A 21,930-nucleotide genomic window follows, 5' to 3' on the forward strand; every position below is an offset into this window, starting at 1 on the left:
TGGAATTGGAATGTACTATTTCCCTAATTAAAATGCCACAAGGCTGTAGGCACAGTGGAGTTAGGTACAAAGAAATTGTCACTAATGGTACATCTCTTACTTTTTATGGTATTTAAATGGCTAGAAGCTGCACTGGGAACCTTAGAGAAGCCAAGGAGTTGTTAGTCCTCACCCTAGTGACCTGGCTACTTATTTTATTGCGCATTGAAGCATACCAAGGTTGATTGGATAACCAGGAGCAAGAGCTGGTAGGAAAAACCACTCCAGAAATGCTTAAATCATCAAGGCAGCCACTTTGTCTTGGACTTTAATTAGGGCAGGATTTGAAGTGAATAAGTGCCATCATGGTTGGCCAGAGTAAAAAGGAGATATACAGTCTCCTTTAGACACATATGATTAAAATTGGCCAGGCGCGGTGGCTCACGCTTTTAATCCCAGCACTTTGGGAGGCTGAGGCAGGCGGATTACAAGGTCAGGAGTTCGAGACCAGCCTGGCCAACATGGTGAAACCCCATCTCTACTAAAAATACAAAAATTATCAGGGTATGCTGGCGGGCACCTGTAGTCCCAGCTACTTGGGAGGCTGAGGCAAGAGAAACTCTTGAACCCGGGAGGCGGAGGTTGCAGTGAGCCGAGATCGCGCCACTGCACTCCAGCCTGGGTGACAGAGTGAGACTCCACCTCAAAAAGAAGAAAAAAAAAATGAAAGAAAGAAAAATATGATTAAAATAAAATGATAGTGACAAAAGTCTTTTTTTTTGAAGCACAGTCTCCCTCTTGTCACCCAGGCTGGAGTGCAGTGGTGTGATCTCAGCTCACTGCAACCTCCGCTTCTGGGTTCAAGCGATTCTCCTGCCTCAGCCTCCCGAGTTGCTGGGACTACAGGCATCCGCCACCACGCTCAGCTAATTTTTATATTTTTAGTAGAGATGGGGTTTTACTCTGTTGGCCAGGCTGGTCTTGAACTCCTGACCTCAGGTAGGTGATCCAGCCACCTCAGCCTCCCAAAGTGCTGGGATTACAGGCGTCAGCCACCGCGCCCTGACTGACAAAAGCCTTTGTATAACCATATATATGGAAAGAGAGCATTAGTTCTTAGGACCTGAGTTTACTATGAATGAGGAAACGTATAGAATCATTTCCTTTTGACTCTTTTAGGAAAATTGTGTTCAACATTAAAACCCTTGAAATTTGGTGGAGGCCAAATGAGGGATTCATACCTCTTTGACTTCGTAAGACCCCTTTGGGTCGGGCCATGTTGATAAATGATCTGTTTAGAAGGTTTTTATTGGAACCTTTAAGGTCAAATATGTAAATTAGCCACAAGAACACTGTTCACATCTCCAGTTTGAGGTTGCCATATGATTTAAGGTTGTATGGTGAAAAATGTCAAGAAATTTAACTGAAAACTCATTTATTGAACTCTGAACCAGATGCATAAGATATTCTACAAAACCATGAGCAGAACCAGAGTGTTAAAAAAAAAAAAAACACAAAAAAACCTTCAGGTGAATGTATTTAAATCAAAATGAAATTTTGTATAGTTCTCTAAAGAAATTTTTTTTGAAAATGAACCTAAACCCATCTCATGTCTTATTCACGTTGGGTGCTTTAGCCAATAGTGTTCCTGACTTTCTCTAGCTACAAAAAGTTTGACTAACATATAAGGCTTCCTCTGGCTTTAAAATTCCATCAGGTACCAGGAAGAATATAGCAGTCAGCTCATCAACCATCTAAAATCTTTATACTGTTCTCTCAAAGCCAAGGCTGATTTTAAGTATGTGCATTTTACAAGTGTGGGTGTGTTTAGAACATGTCTGCAAATGCCTGCAGATAAACGGACTAAAAGAGCAAAGTTCATCCTTAAAATTAAAAAAAAAAAAAAAATTAAGGCACTATTGTCAGCATGAAGCTTCCTGTTCACTCATACGCTGACCTTCCTCCAGGGACATGGTAATTTATCTGCAAGGCCAGAGCTGAATTGGACCCATTATGCAGATACTGCAGGATGTGCATAATTACAAACAACAACAAAAAAACCCTTTCATTTCCGGAACATTTGTCCCATAGCCCAAGCAAACACTAGTATTCCCTTATGCTTCAAACGTCTTCCCTAAAAGCTTGGGCTAAGGCCTTCCCATTGTGTCTGGGGAAACTAATTATCTGGGACCAGAGAAAGAGCCACTTGTTTGGGGGAGGATCAGAGATGACGTCAGCCATTTAAGAGGGAGGCAGGGGTGACAGCTGAGAGGCTTCATCCTGAAGAAGACTAGCCCAGCCGTTAATTTCTATTATGTTGTTCATTCTGGCTAATGGGGGTGGTGAGTGGTGGGTGGGGGTGGAATAAGATATCCCAACCCTGTTGGTGAATATGTGGACAAGGCCCACTGCATTTTGCATGCATATGTAATTCCCCCTGCAACAGAAGAGGCTTTATTTTTTTTTAATACCTTCAGTTCTTCTGCGCTTCTAAATGTAGTTAATGACCTTTGTGCAGTCCGTCTCAGAGGATGCTGTACCCAGGAATAAATTTCAGCAGAGCCTTTCCTTCTCAGGGCTGATACTGTCTCTGATCCTCTCCCCTGGGCTCCATCTGCTGTAATTGCACTGCCTCTCTCGCCGTTCCAGGCCAGTTCACTGCTGTCCAGGCTGTTCGCTGTGCCCTGAGAGCTTTTCCTCCACATTTTCACTCCAAACTCTGCTCAAGCATCGCCTCTGCAGGGCGGGCCAGAACCCTCCGCTTCCACTCTCTAGCTTTTTTCTGCTTCAGATGTCTTCACAGCCCATGCCTCTACCTGCAATTGGGTCAAATATGCATTAGTTTACTTATTTATTATCTCCCTTCTCCATAAAGGGAAGGACTTTGTCTGTCTAATTTGTTCTTTATTCCAGAATGTGGTTTGAGGAACTTAGTAGGTGCCCACCTAGGATTTGCTGGACTAGTGAAAGGAGAGAGAAAAGATGGACATGAACTCTCCTGCAGAATGACTAAGTGACTGACTCCCATTTGTGGGGCTAATGAGCTGTTAGGTCGAACTTGAAGGATGGCGCCCTTGGTGAAGTCAGCTTGTTGTTTTTTAAACAAGATAGACAAGGAAACTGGCCTCTCACCCATCCTGTCCCCTTCTTTTCAGCTGTTGTCATCGGGTTATGATTTCCCATTGTTCCACACACATACGTACGTGCATACATGGGTGTATACACACCATGGACATATACATACACAAATACACCTATATTTTTTTCCTGGGGGCTGTTTTAAAAGGCACACTTAAAAGCAATAGTTCTGTTGTATTTAAAAGTGTCATCATGCCACGGAGGATGGTGAAGTGCTCTCAGAGATAACTCTTTCCAGTATCTAAAAGGAAACAAAATATTTTATTAAAACTCCAATATTCTCCTCTTCCAGAGAACGTGCAGGCTCACCCAGAGAGGCCATGTGGCCTAGTTCACCCTTGGTGTGGGATACAAAACACAATAAACTACCCAAGCATGCATGAATTAACTAGTTCATTCATGCAGAAAAAAATGTAGGTGCTGGGAATACAATTATGAGAGAGCTGGACACAGTCCCTGCTCTCCCCACGTTGAAGTTGCCTAACAGTTCGGCAGTCTGTTACTAATGGAGCTTTTGGGGAGTGAACAAGAGCTCCTCTGAGCTAGTCCTGGGAGCAGTGGCTGCTTCGTATTGCCAACTACGAAAAAGCAGAGGAGCCACAGATAAAGAATGGAGTTAGCTCCATTTTCTTCGCACGGATGGGCACGTTGACAGCATCAAAAAAATCCTATAACCCTAGTGATTAGACATCAAAATATAAAGGACATGACATCAAAATATATGTATTTAAAATTTTAATCTACCCAGGATCCCGAAGGACAAGAAGAAAGAAAAATATTGTATTAGCCAACAACGTGTAGATTTATTATTCACATAATCCATGTTATTTTGACCTCCCACTCTAGGCTCACATTCAAGTCATGTTCAGCACTGTGGATACAGCCACATACTCCTGCCCCATGGAGCCCACATTCTGCAGGGCGACAGGGGGTTCACACCAGAAGCACACTAAAGAAGTAAATATAAAGTAAGTGTGTTAGGGGCTGGGCGCGATGGCTCACGCTTGTAATCCCAGCACTTTGGGAGGCTGAGGTGGACAGATCACTTGAGGTCAGGAGTTTGAGACCAGCCTGGCCAACATAGTGAAACCCCCTCTCTACTAAAAATACAAAAATTAGCCAGGCGCCTGTAATGCCAGCTACTCGAGAGGCTGAGGCAGGAGAATTGCTTGAACCAGGGGAGCAGAGGTTGCGGTGAGCAGAGATTGTGCCACTGCACTCCAGCCTAGGCAACAGAGCGAGACTCTGTCTCCAAATAAATAAATAAATAAATAAATAAAAATAATACAATAAATGTGTTAGGGAATAAAGTGGGAAGGAGAGAAAAATGAGGCAAAAGAAGGGACTATGATGAGGAGGATGTGAAATTTTCCTTAAGGCCAGGGAGTGACTGAGGGGCATATGTGAGTGAAGACCTGGGGGACATGGGGCAGCAAGCCTTGCAGAAAGTGGGGAGGAGCCTTCCATGTGGAAGGAACAGCAAGTGAATAGCCCTTGAGGGGCAGCTGTGTTCTTGGTGTGTGACCTGAGTGGAGTGAATGTGGGGAGAAGAGAAGGAGGTGAGGAGGAAAGGTTACAGAGACTCAGACACACAGGTCCTTGGCAGACATGATGAGGACTTTGATTTTTATTATGGGTGAGATGGAAAGCTAACGGAGGGTTTTGAACAGAGGTGTGGCCTGATCCAACTTGAGTTTCAACAGTAGTTCTGTTAAAACTGTGTGGCAGCTCTGGTGTAGCGGTTGAGGGTGGTGTAGCTGAGAATAGACTGGGAGGAGAGGACAGAGGTAGAGGCAAGGAGACAGGGTAGGAGGCCACTGTATCCATCCAGGCAAGAGAGGATTGTGGCTTGCAGCAGGGGGGTAGCTTGGAGAAGGCAGGAAGTGATTGGATTCCAGATGTATTTTGAAGGTAGGACTAACAAAAATTGTGATGGAGCAACTATGAGAAGGATCAAGGATGACTTGATGGTTTTGTTCTGAGCAGCTGAAAGGATGCAGGGGCTGCTTTGGAGGGAATAATAGGAGCTTAGTTTTCAACATGTAAAGTTAGAGACCCAAATGGAGATGTCAAGTTGATTTGGACAAAAGAATATGTTTGAGAATAATAACCATCACCACCTAACCCATGTTGAGTACTCTTATTGTGCCAAGCAGTTTTGCAAGTGCTTCATCAGTATTAACCTAATCCCCTTATGAGGTTTATATTCTCTTCAGCTGCATTGTACGGGTGAGAAAAACGAGGAACAAATGAATTTGAGTAGCTTGTTCCAGGCTACAGGGCTGGATCTGGTATGCAAATCAGGCAGTCTGGATCCAGGGTCCCTGGTCTTAACCTCATAGGAAAGGAGGAGAGGCAGATATTGATCTTTCCTTCACTTTATTCCTTCAAGCTAGATGGATGTGGCTTGAAGTGTCATGATGGCAGCATCCTGTTTTTACCTGGCCCGGACATCAAAGGTCTGGCCCCTGGGAGCATAGTCAGCTCCGGGCCCAGTACTTTCTCTCTTTCAGCTAAGCTTGTGGCCTGAGGACATTCAATTAAGAACCTGAATAAAATAACTCATCCGAGATTTCTAAGCCGAAAAATAAACAAAGCGTATTAGAACGAATGAGAACAGTTTGTGAGAGGCAGGAGCTTTGCCTCTCCCAGATGCACTGTTCCGAGTTTGTGTTTCAAGAGAAACGTTGGCGTTTTATCTCACAAATGTAAGGAGCCGATGTGCAAATACCATTAAGTGAAATAGCTTTCTTACTGAGTAATCTGTCTTTTTTTGATATGTGGTTTTAATAAGTTTTATTACCTATTGAATAAATACAAAACAACATTTTAAAATGTGTGTTAAATTATAAAGAACAGCAGTACAACCCATCACCCAGTTTAATAAATGGAATATTGTCATCGCCAGAGGCCCTGCGTGTTTTCCTACTGATCACAGCCTCCTCCCTCTTCACATCCCCTTCCCTCCCCTCTGTATCACCACCTTCTTAGTTTCATGATAATAACTACATTACTTTTCTTGACAGTTTTACTACCTACACATGCATCAAGAATGTTATAATTTAGCCTGGTTTTGAACTTTCTATATATGGAATAATACTGTATTACTCCGTGGCTTACTCCTTTGATACATTATTTGTGGGAATTGTCCATGTCAAAAACTAAAAGAACTTGTAGCTACGGTTCTTTTAGTTTTTATTACTCTGTATTCCATTATAGTAATATACTACAATCCATTTATCCATTCTGTTTTTCATGGACATTTGGATTCTTTTCTTTCTTTCTTTCTTTTTTTTTTTGGAGATGGAGTCTTGCTCTGTCGCCCTGGCTGACGTTGCAATGGCGCGATCTCGGCTCACTGCAACGTCCGCCTCCCAGGTTCAAGCGATTCTCCTGCCTCAGCCTCCTCAGTAGCTGGGATTACAGGTGCCTGCCACCACACCCAGCTAATTTGTTGTGTTTTTAGTAGAGATGGGGTTTCACTGTGTTGGCCAGGCTGGCCACAAACTCCAGACCTCGTAATCCACCCGCCTTGGCTTCCCAAAGTGCTGGGATTACAGGCATGAGCCACCATGCCTGGCTCATTTGGGTTGTTTCTAAGATGATAATGCACTTCCATGAGCATTATTTTTGTCTTTCTATGAACATTTTTAGCCTGTATCCTGGTGAACATGTGCAGGTGGTTCTCTTGCATAAAAAAATAGGATGGGAATTGCTGTGCTGTAGGATGTGTTCATATTCAGCTTAATCAGGTAACACCGAGCCATTTGCTAAAGTGGTTTCTAGTTATCCTACCGGCTGTACATGAAAGGCACTGTGGCTCCCCTTCCTCTGCTGCACTTAGGATTGTTACATTTTTCTATTTTTGTCATTAGGGAGGTGGAGAAAGAAAGGGGGAAGGGTAATAGGATCTTAGTATCTCATGTGGTTTAATTTGCATTTCCTAGATTACTAACAAGGTTGAGCATCCTTTTTTTTTTTTTGAGACGGAGTCTCGCTCTGTCACCCAGGCTGGAGTGCGGTGGCGCCATCTCGGCTCACTGCAAACTTCGCCTCTTGGGTTCACGCCATTCTCCTGCCTCAGACTCCCGAGTAGCTGGGACTACAGGCGCCCTCCACCACGCCTGTCTAATTTTTTGTATTTTCAGTAGAGACGGGGTTTCACCATGTTAGCCAGGATGGTCTCGATCTCCTGACCTTGTGATTCACCTGCCTCGGCCTCCCAAAGTGCAGGAATTACAGGCGTGAGCCACCGCGCCTGGCCTTGAGCATCCTTTTTTGGTGCCATTTGGATTTTTCTTTCATGAAATCCCTGTTCAGCTATATTCCTGTTGGTGTCTCTGCCTTTTTCTTGTTGATTTCTAGGAGTTCCTGGTGCATTCAATGTGTAGCAGATATTATCTCCTATCCTGTGAATGGTCTTTTCATTCTCCTTATGTCTTTTGGCAAAAATAAGTTATTTATTTTAATGACATAATTTTTTTCAATGTTTGTTTTATTATCAGTGCTTTCTGTGTCTTGGTAAAGAAAATATTTCTCTACTCCAAAGTCATGAATGCATTTGGCTATATTGTCTTCTAAAATGTTTCTTATATAGCCTTCACACGTTGACATTCAATATAGCTAGAATTGGTTTTTCTGTACAGTTTGAAGTACAGGTCTGGCTTCACTTTTTCATGCAGATATCCAGTTTTTCCAATATTGTTTTGTTGTTGTGTTTATTTTAATGTAAATACTTATAAATATATTACTCAAAACTCAGCTTCATTCATATCTAAATAGTATGATTCTGCTTGTTAATATAGGTGAAAGCCCTGCTATAATTTTTTTTCTTTCCAACATTTATTTTAGATTTAGGAGGTACATGTGCAGATTTGTTACCTGAGTAAATTGCCTGTTGTGGGGGTTTGGTCTGAAGATAATTTTGTCACCCAGGTAATCAACATAATGCCCAATAGGTAGTTTTTCAATCCTCACTCTCCTTCCACCCTCCACCCTCAAGTGGGCCCCAGGGGCTGTTGTTTTCTTCTTTATTTCCATGTGTACTCAGTTTTTAGCTCCCCTTTATAAGTGAGAACATGTGATATTTGGTTTTCTTTCCTGGGTTAATTTGTTTAGGATGATAACCTCCAGCTCCATCCATGTTGCTGCGAAGGACATGAGCTCATTTTTTTTATGGCTGTGTAGTATTCCATCGTGTATATGTTGCACATTTTCTTTATCCAGTCCACCGTTGATGAGCATCTGGGTTGATTCTGCATCTTTGGTATTGTGAATAGTGCTGCAAGGAACATAGGCGTGCGTGTGTCATTTTTCCTTTGTGTATGTACCCAGTAATGGAATTGCTAGGTCAAATGGTAATTCTGTTTTAAGTTCTTTGAGAAATCTTCAGACTGCTTTCCACAGTGGCTGAATTAATTTACATTCCCACCAGCAGTGTGTAAGCCTTCTCTTTTCTCTGCAACCTCAGCAGTATCTGTTATTTTTTGACTTTTGATAATAGCCATTCTCACTGGGATGAGATGGTATCTCATTGTGGTTTTGATTTGCGTTCCTGTAATGATTGGTGATATTGAGCATTTTTTCATATGCTTGTTTGCTGTATGTTTATCTTCTTTTGAGAAGTGTCTGTTCATGGCCTTTGCCCATTTTAATGGGGTTGTTTTTTGCTTGTTCATTTACGTTTCTTATAGATTCTTGATATTAGACCTTTGTCAGATGCATAGTTTGCAAATATTTTTCTCATTTTGTAGCTTGTCTGTTTACTCCATTGATAGTTTATTTTGTTGTGCGGAAGCTCTTTAGTTTAATTAGGTCCCACTTGTCAATTTTTGTTTTTCCTGCATTGCTTTTGGAATCTTTGTCGTGGAGTTTTTGCTAGGGCCAATGTCCAGAATGGTATTCCCTATGTTTTCTTCTAGGGTTTTTATAATTTTATGTTTTACATTTAAGCCTTTAATCCATCTTGAGTTATTTTTTATATATGGTGAGAGGTAGGAGTCCACTTTCAATCTTCTGCAAATGGCTAGCCAGTTTTTTCAGCACCATTTATTGAATAGAAAGTCCTTTCCCTGTTGCTTGTTATTGTTGGCTTTGTAGAAGATCAGATGGTTGTAGGTGTGCAGCTTTATTCTGGGTTCTCTAACCTGTTTCATTCATCTATGTATCTGTTTTTATACCATACCATGCAGTTTTAATTATTGTAGCCTTGTGATGTAGTTTGAAAAGGGTAGTGTGATGTCTCTAGCTGTGTTCTTTTTGCTTAGGATTGTTTTGCCATACTAGAATTTTAATTGACATTGAAGTAAATGTATAAACCAGTTTGGGGAGAATTAACATCTTTACAGTGTTAAATCTTTCAATCTCTAAATATTTATCTATTTATCTGTATCTCCATATGTATATATTATCTCCACATATATATCTCTCCATTTATTTAATCTTCTTTATGGTCTGTTAATAAACTTTAGAAATGCCTCCTCTAAGGCCTTAGCACATTTTTTCTTAGATTTGATACTATATATGCTTCATACTTTTTGTTGCTGTTATAAATGCTGTCTTGTTTTAAATTTCATTTTCTAAATATTTCTTGCTGGCTTACAGAAACACAATTCATTTTTATATGTTGATTTTTTAATTAACAGGCATACCTTGCTAACATTATTAATTTGCTAACTTATTGGTAAAGTCTTTTGGTTATTTTACGTATACAAAAATATCATCTGCAAATAATGACAGTTTTGTTTCTTTCACTTCTTTTCACTTCCTGCCTTACTGTGCAGGATCTGATCATAAATATGATGTTGAACAGAAGTGAGGGTAATGAACATCACCATCTTGATCGGAATCTCCAAGGGTTAATTAGCTTTATGTGATGTTCTCTGTGGGGTTTGGGGGGTATTTCTGTTAGGTTTAGGGAGTTCTTCTGTTTGTAATTTGCTAAAAATTACTACCATGAATAAAGACTAAAATTTATTTAGTGCTTTTTCTATATCTATTGTGATGGTAAGATTTTTCTCTTTTAATACGTTATTGCAGTGAATTACATTAATTGATTTTCTATTATTAACCCATGTATTCTCAACAGGGTGATATTATCCCCAAGGGGGCTAAAAATGGTTCTTGAGTAGGGCAAATAAATTGTAATTTTTGTTGTATACAGAATACCTATAATATATATACAGTACAAAAGTAAACATAAAATATATATGTAGCATTAAAATTTCAAAAACTTACTTTGCAAAAACTTGGTGAAAAGGATGAAAAGACAGGCTATAGCCTGGGAAAAAATATTTGCAAACCGCAGCCAAAAAAGGACTAGTATCAGGCCAGGCACAGTGGCTCATGCCTGTAATCCCAGCACTTTGGGAGGCCAAGGCAGGTGGATCACTTGAGCCCAGGAGTTTGAGACCAGCCTGGGCAACATAGTGGAACCCTGTTTCTATGAAAATACGAAAAATTAACTAGGCATAGTGGTGCACACCTGTAGTTCCAGCTACTCTGGAGGCTGAGGTGGGTAGATCGCTTGAACCTGGGAAGTGGAGGTTACAGTGAACTGAGATGGCATCACTCCACTCCAGTCTGGACAACGGAGTGAAACTGTCTCAGAATAAAAACAAAAGGACTAGTATCTAGAATATATAGAAAAATCTCAAAACCCAACAGTAAAAAGTTCCCATTAAAAAAAATGGGCTAGGCCGGGTGTGGTGGCTCAGGCCTGTAATCCCAGCACTTTGGGAGGCCAAGGTAGGCAGTCACCTGAGGTCAGGAGTTCAAGACCAGCCTTAACAACATGGTGAAACCCCATCTCTCCTAAAAATAGAGAATTAGCCGGGCGTGGTGGCATGTGCTTGTAATCCCAGCTACTTGGGAGGCTGAGGCAGGAGAATTGCTTGAAACCAGGAGGTGGAGATTGCGGTGAGCCGAGATCATGCTATTGTGCTCCAGCCTGGGCAATAAGAGTGGAACTCCATCTTCCAAAAAAAAGAAAAAAGTGAGCTAAAGAAATAAACATATGTTTCACCAAAGAGAATATATCAAGATAGTAAGTAATCACATGAAAAGATATTCAATATTATTATCCATTAGGGAAATACAAATTAAAATGATCTTTCACTGCACATCTATTAGAATAACTGAAATAAAAAGTAGTGGTAAGACTAAATGCTAGTGAGGATGCCAAGAGATTGGATCATTCTTGCATTGCTGGTGGGAATATAAAATGGTACAACCATTTTGGAAAACAGTTTGGCGGTTTCTTATAAAACAAAACATGCAATTGCCATATGACCCAGCAATTGCACTCTTGGACTTTATCTCAGAGAAATGGAAACTTATGTTCATACAAAAACCTGTACACAAATGTTTATAGCAGCTTTATTTATAGTAGCTAAGAACCAGAAGCAGCCTAGATGTCCTTTGATGGGGAAAGAAGGAAACTAACTGTGGTGTATGCATACCATGGAATACTACTCAGCAATAAAAAGGAATGAACTCCTGGTACATGCAACAACTCAGATGAAGCTCAAAGGCATTATGCTGAGTAATAAAAGCCAGTCCTAAAAGTTGCATAATGCATGATTCCATTTATATTGCATTCTTGAAGTGACAAAATTATAGAAACGAAAAACAGATTAGTGGTTGTCAAAGGTTAGGAACAGAGCATGGAGATGGAGGCAAGCTAGGAGGGAATTAGGCATGCTTATAAAAGTGCAGCATGAAAGATCCTTGCAGTGATGGAACTGTTCTATATCTTGACTCGTGGATACATGAATCTACACATTGATAACATTGCATAGAACTAGATACACACACACGAGTACATGTAAAACTGGGGAAATCTGAATAAGATTGGTGAATTGTATTAATGTCAATTTTCTGATTGTAATGTATTAGAGGAGGAGAGTTCAAGAGAGAGTGATTAGGGAAAAAAATGTACAAAAAGGTTTCTTAGGGGGACGATAATGAAAAAAAGGTTGAGAAACACTGTGTTAAACCAACCTTGTATAAATTGGGTAACTCAGTTTAGTCATTATGTAATTCTCCTTTTCATAAATCACTAGATTCTCTTTGATAATTTGTTTGGGATTCTTCTATCTGTGTCCATGATTGAGATTATTCTGTATTTCTCCTTTTAGAGACTGTACATATAAATAGGGTATTTATTGTCAGGTTTTGGTGTCTAACCTTGCAAATGCTAACCTTATAAATTTAATGAGTAGATGAGTGGCCTTTCTTCTTGTATACTCTGGAGTAGTTAGTGGAAGATTAAAAAAATTTTTTCTGTTGAGAAGGTTTTAAGTCTTGGTTCACTTAATTACAAGGTTACTGGACAAGTCAGGTTTTTAACTTTCTTCTTGAATCAGTTTTGAAAAGTTATATTTTACTAGGACTTCTATAGTTTTATCTGTGTTTGTGTACTGGTATAAAGACATTTATTATTTCCCTTCATTGCCTTCTGTATATAGTATTTGTAATTGTGTACCCTTTTCATTCCTACTGTTATTTGTGCTCTTTTTAATTCTATTTAGTTCTTCTCTAAGAACATTTTATCTGTGTGTTTTAAAAATTTTTAATAATTTATGCTTTTGTATTTTTTCCTTTTTCTAACATTCTTTAATTTATTTTGTTCTACTTTTGTATCTTAATAAGTTGGGAGCTTATTGTATTAAGTTTTTAGTTTTCTTCTAATGTAAGCTGACTATATTGCTTACATATATTCTTAAAATTTTCACATACAGTATTTTCGTTATTGCTTGACTCAAAATATTTCCTAATATTTATTAAGATTTCTTCTTTGACCAGTGAATTATTTAGAAGTCTGTTTCTTAATTTTTAAATTTTTCAGTTTTTTTAAATCTAGATGTTAGTTAACCAACTAGTTAGATAACTAGATACTTAATTTTATTGTGACCAGTATTTGTGGTCTGTATACCAATTTTTTGAAATTTATTACAGCTTGCTTCATGTGAAGTGATAGCATGTTATCACTTGTCATAAAAATTCTTGGTGTTATTGTAAAAAATGTGCATTCTTCACCAGTTGAGTGTAATGTTCTATGATCATTAGATCAGCGTGTTCATTTTGTTGTTTAAAGTTTCGTTTGCTTGCTGATATTTTTGCTTGCTTGACATGTCAATAACTGAGAGGTGTATTTTAACATCTTCCATTATGATGATGGACATTTCTTACTTTCTTACAGTTCTGTGAATTTTTGCATTAATAATTTTGAGGCTATGTTAATAAATATATCCAAGTTTAGAATTATTATATTTCTGATGAATTGTGCTTTTTGTCATTTTGTTGCAAAGTCCATCCATAATCCATAACTCTATGAGCTTTTTTTCATTAACATTTTGTCTTCTATGGCTTTCCCATCCCTTTACTTTCCATCATTGATAATCATTTATGTTTTAGATATATTTTTTGTACATACCATGTTAAATTTCATTTGTTGATTCAACCTGACAGTCTTTTTTCTTTTATCTGGAATGTTTAGTCCATTTATGTTTATTTTTAAGTACTGATATAGTTTTAATTCTAACATCTTACATTCCATTTATTTCACCTTTCTTTCCTACTTTAGGGGTATTTATAATTTTTGTTTGTCTAAATTGTCTTTATTTTTTCCCTTGTTCTGTGAAGATATTTCACTGGGTATGTAATTCTAACTTCATAGTTATTTTTCTGTCTATACACTGAAGTGCACATTGGCTTCTCCTGCTATGGAAAGAGGTGGTAGTCAGTCTAAACATTCTTCTTTCGAAGGTAATGTATATTTTCTCTTTGATGGCTGTTAAGATCTTCTCTTTGGTTTTGGTCATATGTAGTTTTGGTGTTTATTTGTAGATTTATTTTTAGTCACCTTGCTTGAGATGCCTTGGAATTTCTAATCTGACAAGTAAAATCTTTCATAAATTCTGGGGAATTTTCAACCAGTATTTTTTTCAAATATTGCCCCTCTACCATTTTCTTTCTCCTCTCCTTAGGAACTCAGATTAGGTATCTATGAGACTGTCTCACGCTGCCCTCCATGTGTCTCAATCTCTCTTTGATATTTTCATCTTTTTGTCTATGTTATCCATTCAATTTTGTATTTACAGTAGTATATTTTTTCTTCTCTGGAAGTTTATTTAGTTCTTTTTCAATTCTACAAGCTCCTTTTTCATATTTTTAATTTCTTTTCTTATTTCCTTAAACAGATTAAACATAATTGTGCTTTTTGCTCAACAATTCTAGTGTCTGAAAATTCTTCGCAGATCTCTTTCTGCCTTTTCACCCCACCTACTCACACACTTTGCTGGTTCTTGTTCATGGTAACTTGATTTCTTATGCATTTTGTGATTTATTTATTTATTATGTGCACATCAACTTAGGAACATTCTGTCTGAGGAGGCTGGTTTGAAGGTATCTTCCTTCCAGAAAGGATTACTGGCCGGGCGTGGTGGCTCATTCCTGTAATCCTAACACTTTGGGAGGCAGAGGCGAGCGGATGGATCGCTTGAGGTCAGGAATTAGAGACCAGCCTGGCCAACATGGTGAAACCCGTCTCTACTAAAAATACAAAAAAAAATTTGCCAGGGATGGTGGCAGCAGCCTGCAGTCCCAGCTACTTGGGAGGCTAAGGCATGAGAATCACTTGAGCCCAGAAGGTGGAGATTGCAGTCAGCTGGGATTGCATCACTGCACTCCAGCCTGGACAACAAAGCAAGACTCTGTCTCAAAAAAAAAAAAAAAAGGCATTATTATAGTATTTGCTTTTCCTGGATGCCTGAGGCTACTAACCAGGAAATACTTAAACTAGTCTCAACTTGGAGGTTTTTCAGACCACACAAGTAGTTTTAGCTGCACACCCCTGTGTGAGACAATTTGTGGTTATTAATTCTCAGGAGATATTTTTTCCTCTATTCTTCACGCAATCCTAAGTTAGACAATTTTCTTTGCTATCTCCAGCTAGGGGGTGGAGGTTATTTCTAACTTACCCTGTAAGCCTTTTAGGAATTCTCACTTTATGCATCAGCTCTTCTGTTCCCCATCTTCGGTTGGCCCTAGGTTCTTTATCATTTGCCTTCTTCATAAGAGGTTTGGAAAACTCAAGAGTCTGGTTTGTTCAAAATCTTGAGAGTGAAAATCAGCTTGTGTCCTCTGTTTACTCTTTTGGGGTTGCAGCTTTCACTCCGCCTCTGATGATTCTTTACTTTGTTGCTCACCCTGTGAAGTATTTTAAATAATGTTATTACGTTTCACAAATATTTTAATTTTGTTTCCATAGTAGTTTAAAGTATCTAAACCACTATACTATAGGAAATGGCATCATATAGCAAACTTTTATAAATTTGGCTTTGCTTTTTAATTTTGGTTGGTTTATTAAAAAATTTATTTTTTCTTCTTTTTTAGTATTTTAATGTTTTTCTGTGTTTGGGGTGAGGGTCATAGATACCAGTCCAATTTTAATATTCTGTGTTTAGTATAGACTGTTATGGAATGATTTGTGGTGCTTCTGTTGATATAACCAACAAATATTTGTTGAATGTCTGCTTTATACCAGGTAGTATTCTAGGAATGGGGTTATAGAAGTGAACATAATAGATAAAAATCCCTGCCCCCTCAAGAAACTTGGATTCTAGTATGGAAGACATGGGCATGTAGCACATTAGACAGTGATGACACTAAGGAGAAATAAAGCAGGGAAAGGGACCTTGCTTCTTTGGAGAGAATAGCTCAGGAATATGCAGAAAGGGTGACATTTTTAAAGAAGAGGATATGAGCGATGAGCACTCCAGAAAAAGGACCTAAATGCTTTACAAATGCCTAAGAGAATAAGGAATGAAAAGTTTTATACTATTGGAAGCATTGATGTTTATGCTTTCTTCTCTCTTAAATCTCAATTTTTCTTTTTCTACTTGTTTAGTTTTCCTGGCAGGAGAACTGACTTTATCATCTTGGGCAAGTTTCTTAATGTCGTTGAGTTAAAATAAGACTACTGCCTATCTCTCAGGATAGACGGATGAAACAAGACATTTGTAAAATACCTGACATTTGATGGGTACTCAATACGTGGTAGTTTTTCTTGTTTTCATTCTTCCTGTCTTATCTAGGCTATTTTCAGCACTTGTTTCAGTACCTGTTGGTAAATTTGCGATGATATGATTCTTTTTTTGTTTTTATTTTATTTTTGCAATAGTTTCTCTCTTGTTGCCCAGGCTGGAGTGCAATGGCACAATCTCACTGCAATGCCCGCCTCCTGGGTTCAGGCGATTCTTGTGCGTCACCCTTCCAAGTAGCTGGGATTACAGGCACCCGCCACCATGCCCAGCTAATTTTTGTATTTTTTTTAGTAGAGACGGCATTTCGCCACGTTGGCAGGCTGGTCTTGAACTCCTGACCTCAGGTGATCCACCCGCCTCGGCTTTCCAAAGTGCTGGGATTACAGGTGTGAGCCACCGTGCCTGGCCATAATGATATGATTTTTATGCAGCACCGTGGAGACAGCGTGTGATAGGAAATTAACTAAAGACAAATTAGGAGAATTTGAAAGTTTCAAATTTGAAAGATTTTAAAAAACCTTTCTAAAGTAGTTTATAAAGTCTGATTTGGTTCTCAAGGCTAAGGAGATAAAACCGAGCTTTGTCCATTTTCCCCTTAAAGGTATTTTTCATTGTATTGCATGCAGGTTGGCAGCCTCAGCAAATCTCAATTTGTATACGTGACAGTCAGCAGAATCTCCAGTTACAGTCAACTCAAAGCAAGCAGGGGCATGCCACATACATGTTCATATATAGTTATATGTCTACTCTTTATCCTTTAACCTAAACTGGCTCTAATGTTTCAGTGTAAATTGGTGGGTTTTTTTGTGCCACTACAAATGGAAGAAATGTAACAGTAAGGGTGAAACTGCAAGATTCCTGTAGTTTTGGCTTGAAATAAGCTGAAATGTAAGTTAAGAAGTAAAATTAGACCCTGAAGTAACTTGTGTTCCTTTAGTGAGATTTTCTTTGACTGGAGAGTCCTGGGACCTTACTTTTCTGTCTTTCTTTCTTTTTTTTTTTTTCTTTTTTTTTTTGAGACAGAGTCTCGCTCTGCCGCCCAGGCTGGAGTGCAGTGGGGTGAACTCGGCTCACTGCAAGTTCCACCTCCTGGGTTCTCGCCATTCTCCTGCCTCAGCCTCCTGAGTAGCTGGGACTGCAGGCGCCCGCCACCACGCCCGGCTAATTTTTTGTATTTTTAGTAGAGATGGGGTTTCACCGTGTTAGACAGGATGATCTTGATCTCCTGACCTCTTGATCCACCCGCCTCAGCCTCCCAAAGTGCTGGGATTACAGGCGTGAGCCACCGCGCCCAACTGGGACCTTACTTTTCATACTTGTTTTGATACTGATTCACCATGGGGTCTCAGTCAATCAGTTTTCTCTGTCTGTGTCATGAGTGATACCCTCCATACAAGACTTCCTTGCCTTGTGTGACTGTTGAGATTTCACAGGATGTGAGCAACGTCAAAGTAAGATAAGCACTAAAGACAAAGTACAACTATTTATATTGTATGCTTTTGGTTTTTTGGTCTCTCCCCAGCCCTACCATTGACCATACCCTGCTGGACATGCCCTTCCTTTGACTCCCTGGGGAGATGCCCTCTGACTTCTGAGAGCAGCTGGACCACCCACTCTGAAGACACCAGCAGTCCTAGCTTTGGATGTTCGTATACAGACCTGCAGCTCATCAATGCTGAGGAGCAGACGAGTGGTCAGGCCTCTGGGGCTGACTCGACTGGTAAGATGGAACTCTAAGCCAGAGGGCTTTGCAAATCACTGTTGGTGTACCCAAGCCCACTTTTAAAGTCCTTTTAAAAATCACTGCAGCTGGCTTGCTTTGCAGAATGAATTCAGGTGTTGTTATCCAGTCAAAAAACTAGAACCCAAAGTGGCTAGAAATTGCATTGGGGAAGATGTATACACAAATTGGATCCTTGGTTGGCAGATCATTCATACTGGGTAACCATTTGACAGTGTATCTTAATATGTTGTTTTCTGACTGTTTGGTATAAATACCATTCTCTGTCAATTTATTTTCTCCTGGGATTACTGAACTATGTGTAAATATACACAAGGCTGAATCTTTCATCCTACTACCCACGCATCTTGCGTTTTCAATAAGAGGGAGGTAGATTTAAGCAGAAAAAAGCAAATGTTACATGAAACAGAATGAGAATCAAGACTCAGCCACTGTATCCAGACTACAAATCATTTTGCAGTTAAGTGTTTATTCTGTTGTGCCTTGGTTGAGTGATATGTCAATCGGCAATGCACTATACCTCATTTATTAAACTTTCCAGTAGGCATAAGATGGAATGCTGGCATTCTTTGCAGGTGGAATATGGGTCTGTTAACAAGTGCTGAATTACAGGCACAGTTTGGAAATGGCATTGGAAAGATTCTTGGCATTGGAAAGATGTTCTTGGTGTTTTGGTTATTTGGCCCAAGAGATTGGTTTCTTCTGAAAGTGATGAAGTTACTGCTCGTTTCTCTGTGGATGAAATTACCCAGTGTGTTGACAACATTTGTTCTTCCTTCTCAATGTTGTTCAGAGTTTCTAGGTCATTTTTAAGCTTTGGATGTTTACCCTCATGCTATGTGCCATTGAATTTTACAAGTATAAAGAGGGATCTGTCTTGCAGACTGAGGGGTTCAGGCAGGATTTAGTTTGGTACTGGATAATGTTGCAGAGAATCCTAGTTTATCATGGACCCACTTTGTCTTCAGAAGCTGTGGTTCTTTATAGTTTTGTTTTCACAGACACTCCTTCACTTCTGGTTTGTCTCTGTGGCTGATGATCCTGGTCGGTGGCTGAAATATGCCCCCACAGCCCCATTTCCCCAGTGGGGGCATCTCATGGATGCGAGCACACCTTCAGCAGCTGAGGCTGTTAGGAAGAGAGGCTGAGCTTGCCTCCCTGCTTCACTTCTCATTGCTCTCGGCCCCCTTTCCAGGGAGGAGGCACCTAAGCATTGGTTCAGGCTACCCAGATTCCAGAGCCAGACTTCTCAGGTTCAAACCCTGATTCTGCACTGACCAGCTGTGTGACCTCGAACAGCGTCCTTACTATCTTTATGACTCTATTTCCTCTTCTGAAAAATGGGTATACCTCACCAAGTTGTTATCAGCTCCAAATGAGACGGTTTATATAGAATAGCTTACATGATGTTTGACACAGAGTAAGTGTCCATCAGGGATGAAATGAGTTCTCTTTCCTGCTGCAAGGTTCTTGTTGCTTTGGAGAGTTGCAAAACGGGCCCCTCACTGAAGGAAAAGACAAGATCTCTAGGCTCAGGCTGTTTTTTATTGTCTTCTCGACTTTCTTATTAGATGAAAGTTGCTTTAATTTCAAGTAATGAAAATCAGAGCCCTAGCCTGAACTAGACATTATTAGTCTGCCTCCACAGCTTATCATTATTTTTAACATCTCCTTGATCTAAAGTCATTCTAACAGTGTTATAGTTTGCATCAAGAAAACCTCCTCCCCTGTTTTGGTTAGGGTCCTGGCAGGAAGCAGATGGTGCCCTAAAAATGTTTATCTGGAGAGAGCTTAATGAAGAGACCACCTACAGAGGAAGCAAGTGCTGAAATCATAGAAGAGGGGCTGCCCAACAGGAGCTATGGCGACAGAAAGGACAAAGCCACTGTAGAGATTTGACCAAGCAGGGAGATAGGGAAGAATAAATTCCCAGATCTGGTGCTGGTGTTTCCAACTGGCAGATCCTAGCCTGATGCCAAAGGGCGTGAAGCCCTGGGGAAGCAGCCCACAGAGGTCAGTCACCAGAACAGATACAATGGATCTGAGGTTGCAAGTGGGGAACAGGTGTGTTGGAATAGCCAGCACACATGGTCCTCATGAGGAACTAACTGGTCCCTACACCAGAGTTTATACCAGAGACTCAAAGGCAAATCTGGGACTGGAGAATGAGGAGGGATGCTCTTATTCAACAAGAGGCAGTTTCCATGGCTACAGGGAGGGTAGAGGTATGGCTTTTTGGCAACCATCCTCTTTTTTGTTTGTTTGAGGCAGAGTCTCACTCTGTCACCCAGGCTGGAGTCTGGTGGTGCAATCTCGGCTCACTGCAAACTCTCCCTCCCAGTTTCAAGTGATTTTCCTGCCTCAGTCTCCCCAGTAGCTGGGATTACAGGTGTGTGCCACCAAGCCTGGCTAATTTTTGTATTTTTAGTAGAGACAGCGTTTCGCCATGTTGGTCAGGCTGATCTCAAACTCCTGACCTCAGGTGATCCGCCTGCCTTGGCCTCTCAAAGTGCTAGGATTACAGGTGTGAACCACCACACCCAGCCCTATCCTCTTTTACAGTAGTAATAGTTATAGATAGCATTTACTGAGTGTCTACTGTGTGCCAGCATATGAGGTGTATGATCTCTGGCTTTCACAGCAGTCCTGCGAGGCCGGTGTCATTCTCCCCATTTCCTAGTTGCCACCGAGTCTGAGAAAGGTAAAGCAACTTGTTAAGAGAACACCACTGAGAAATGGATGACCTGAATTTCAGTGAAACTTCCAAACCCTTTTCCAGCCAGTTCCCAAACCTGACAGTGCCTCAAGTCACTGTAGTTAATTTATTTGCTATGTTACCCCCCAGACTTTCTGTACAGATGTGTATAGAGGATGCATACGAGCATATATACAAGGGATTTAAAACAAGATGTGTAGCAGGCAGAGCTTGAGGATAAAGTTCATATGTCCTTAACAGATATGCATGCTTACAGATAACTGCTGTGTGCCCACAGTATTATGTTCTGTAAACAAGTTGCTGGACATTTTACTTTGAAATCTCCCTGTTCTTTAGTAATCAAGCTAGGACCCAGGATGGCCCAGGTGCTAGGGAATGCTTCCATCTGCTTTGATGACGCAGTCTTCCTTCACATCTCACCTCCATCTGCCCTCCAGGCCCAGAGGTGACAGGTGGTATATCTCCAGGAGCCTGGGAAAGGAGAGGCAGTGAAGTGAGTCCTCAGAGAGCAGCTCCGCAGGCCGTGGAGACAGTGTCTGGATGCATCCTGAGCTGTGGTGACCCATGAGGCTCTTCCTGAACATCCTGACGTGTGCAAACAGGGTAGAGTTCTGGCTTTGAAAAGTCTTTAACTCGTCCTGGGTCCCAGAATAGAAGGAGGAGAAGGAAAGACAAAGTTTAGGAGAATGAACAAGTATTTTTCAACCTGTGACATTTCTCCATTTACTCCAGTAGCAGGGAATTTAAAAATGCTTTCAGTTGTCCAGGCGTGGTGTCTTGTGCCTGTATTTCCAGCACTTTGGGAGGCTGAGGTGGGTGGATCACTTGAAGCTAGGAGTTTGAGATCAGCTTGACCAACATGGTGAAACCCCATCTCTACTAAAAATACAAAAATTAGCTGGGCATGGTGGTGTGCCTGTAATTCCAGCTCCTTGGGAAGCTGAGGCAGGAGAATCTCTTGAACCCGGGAGGCGGAGGCTGCAGTGAGCCGAGGTTGTGCCACTGAACTCCAGCGTGGGTGACAGAGTGAGACTTGGTCTCAAAAAAAAAAAAAAAAAAGGAAGAAAAAAATGCTTTCAGTTGAGCTATTGAGAGCTCCTCCAGCCAGGTGATGCCCTGCCCTCTGCCTGGCACCAGGCTTGTGGCAGTGCCAACCTCTGAGAGTGCCCTGCTTTGAGGCTGGATGGTTCCGGTTGGGGAAACTGAATCCCCCTTGGGGTTATGGCGCAGATTCCTATCGGTCTGTCCTCCAGGTAAGTCATTTCTTCAGAGCTTTACTTACTTATTTGTAAAATGGAACGGAGCGATCC

General features: G+C 40.5%; 1 protein-coding gene across 4 annotated transcripts in view; it reads left to right on the top strand.

Annotated features, from left to right (window-relative positions):
* Window positions 1-21,930, top strand: part of STON2 (stonin 2) — a 169,257-nt gene that overhangs the window by 48,486 nt on the left and 98,841 nt on the right. For all 4 annotated transcript variants that reach the window (XM_017961421.3, XM_031667930.1, XM_031667932.1 and 1 more), the window contains one exon: window positions 17,686-17,883. In XM_017961421.3, coding sequence (XP_017816910.2) covers window positions 17,686-17,883 — 198 coding nt within the window. The remainder of the gene's footprint in view (window positions 1-17,685; window positions 17,884-21,930) is intronic.

This window comes from Papio anubis, chromosome 7 (genome assembly GCF_008728515.1).
Source record: "Papio anubis isolate 15944 chromosome 7, Panubis1.0, whole genome shotgun sequence".
Taxonomy (NCBI): domain Eukaryota; kingdom Metazoa; phylum Chordata; class Mammalia; order Primates; family Cercopithecidae; genus Papio; species Papio anubis.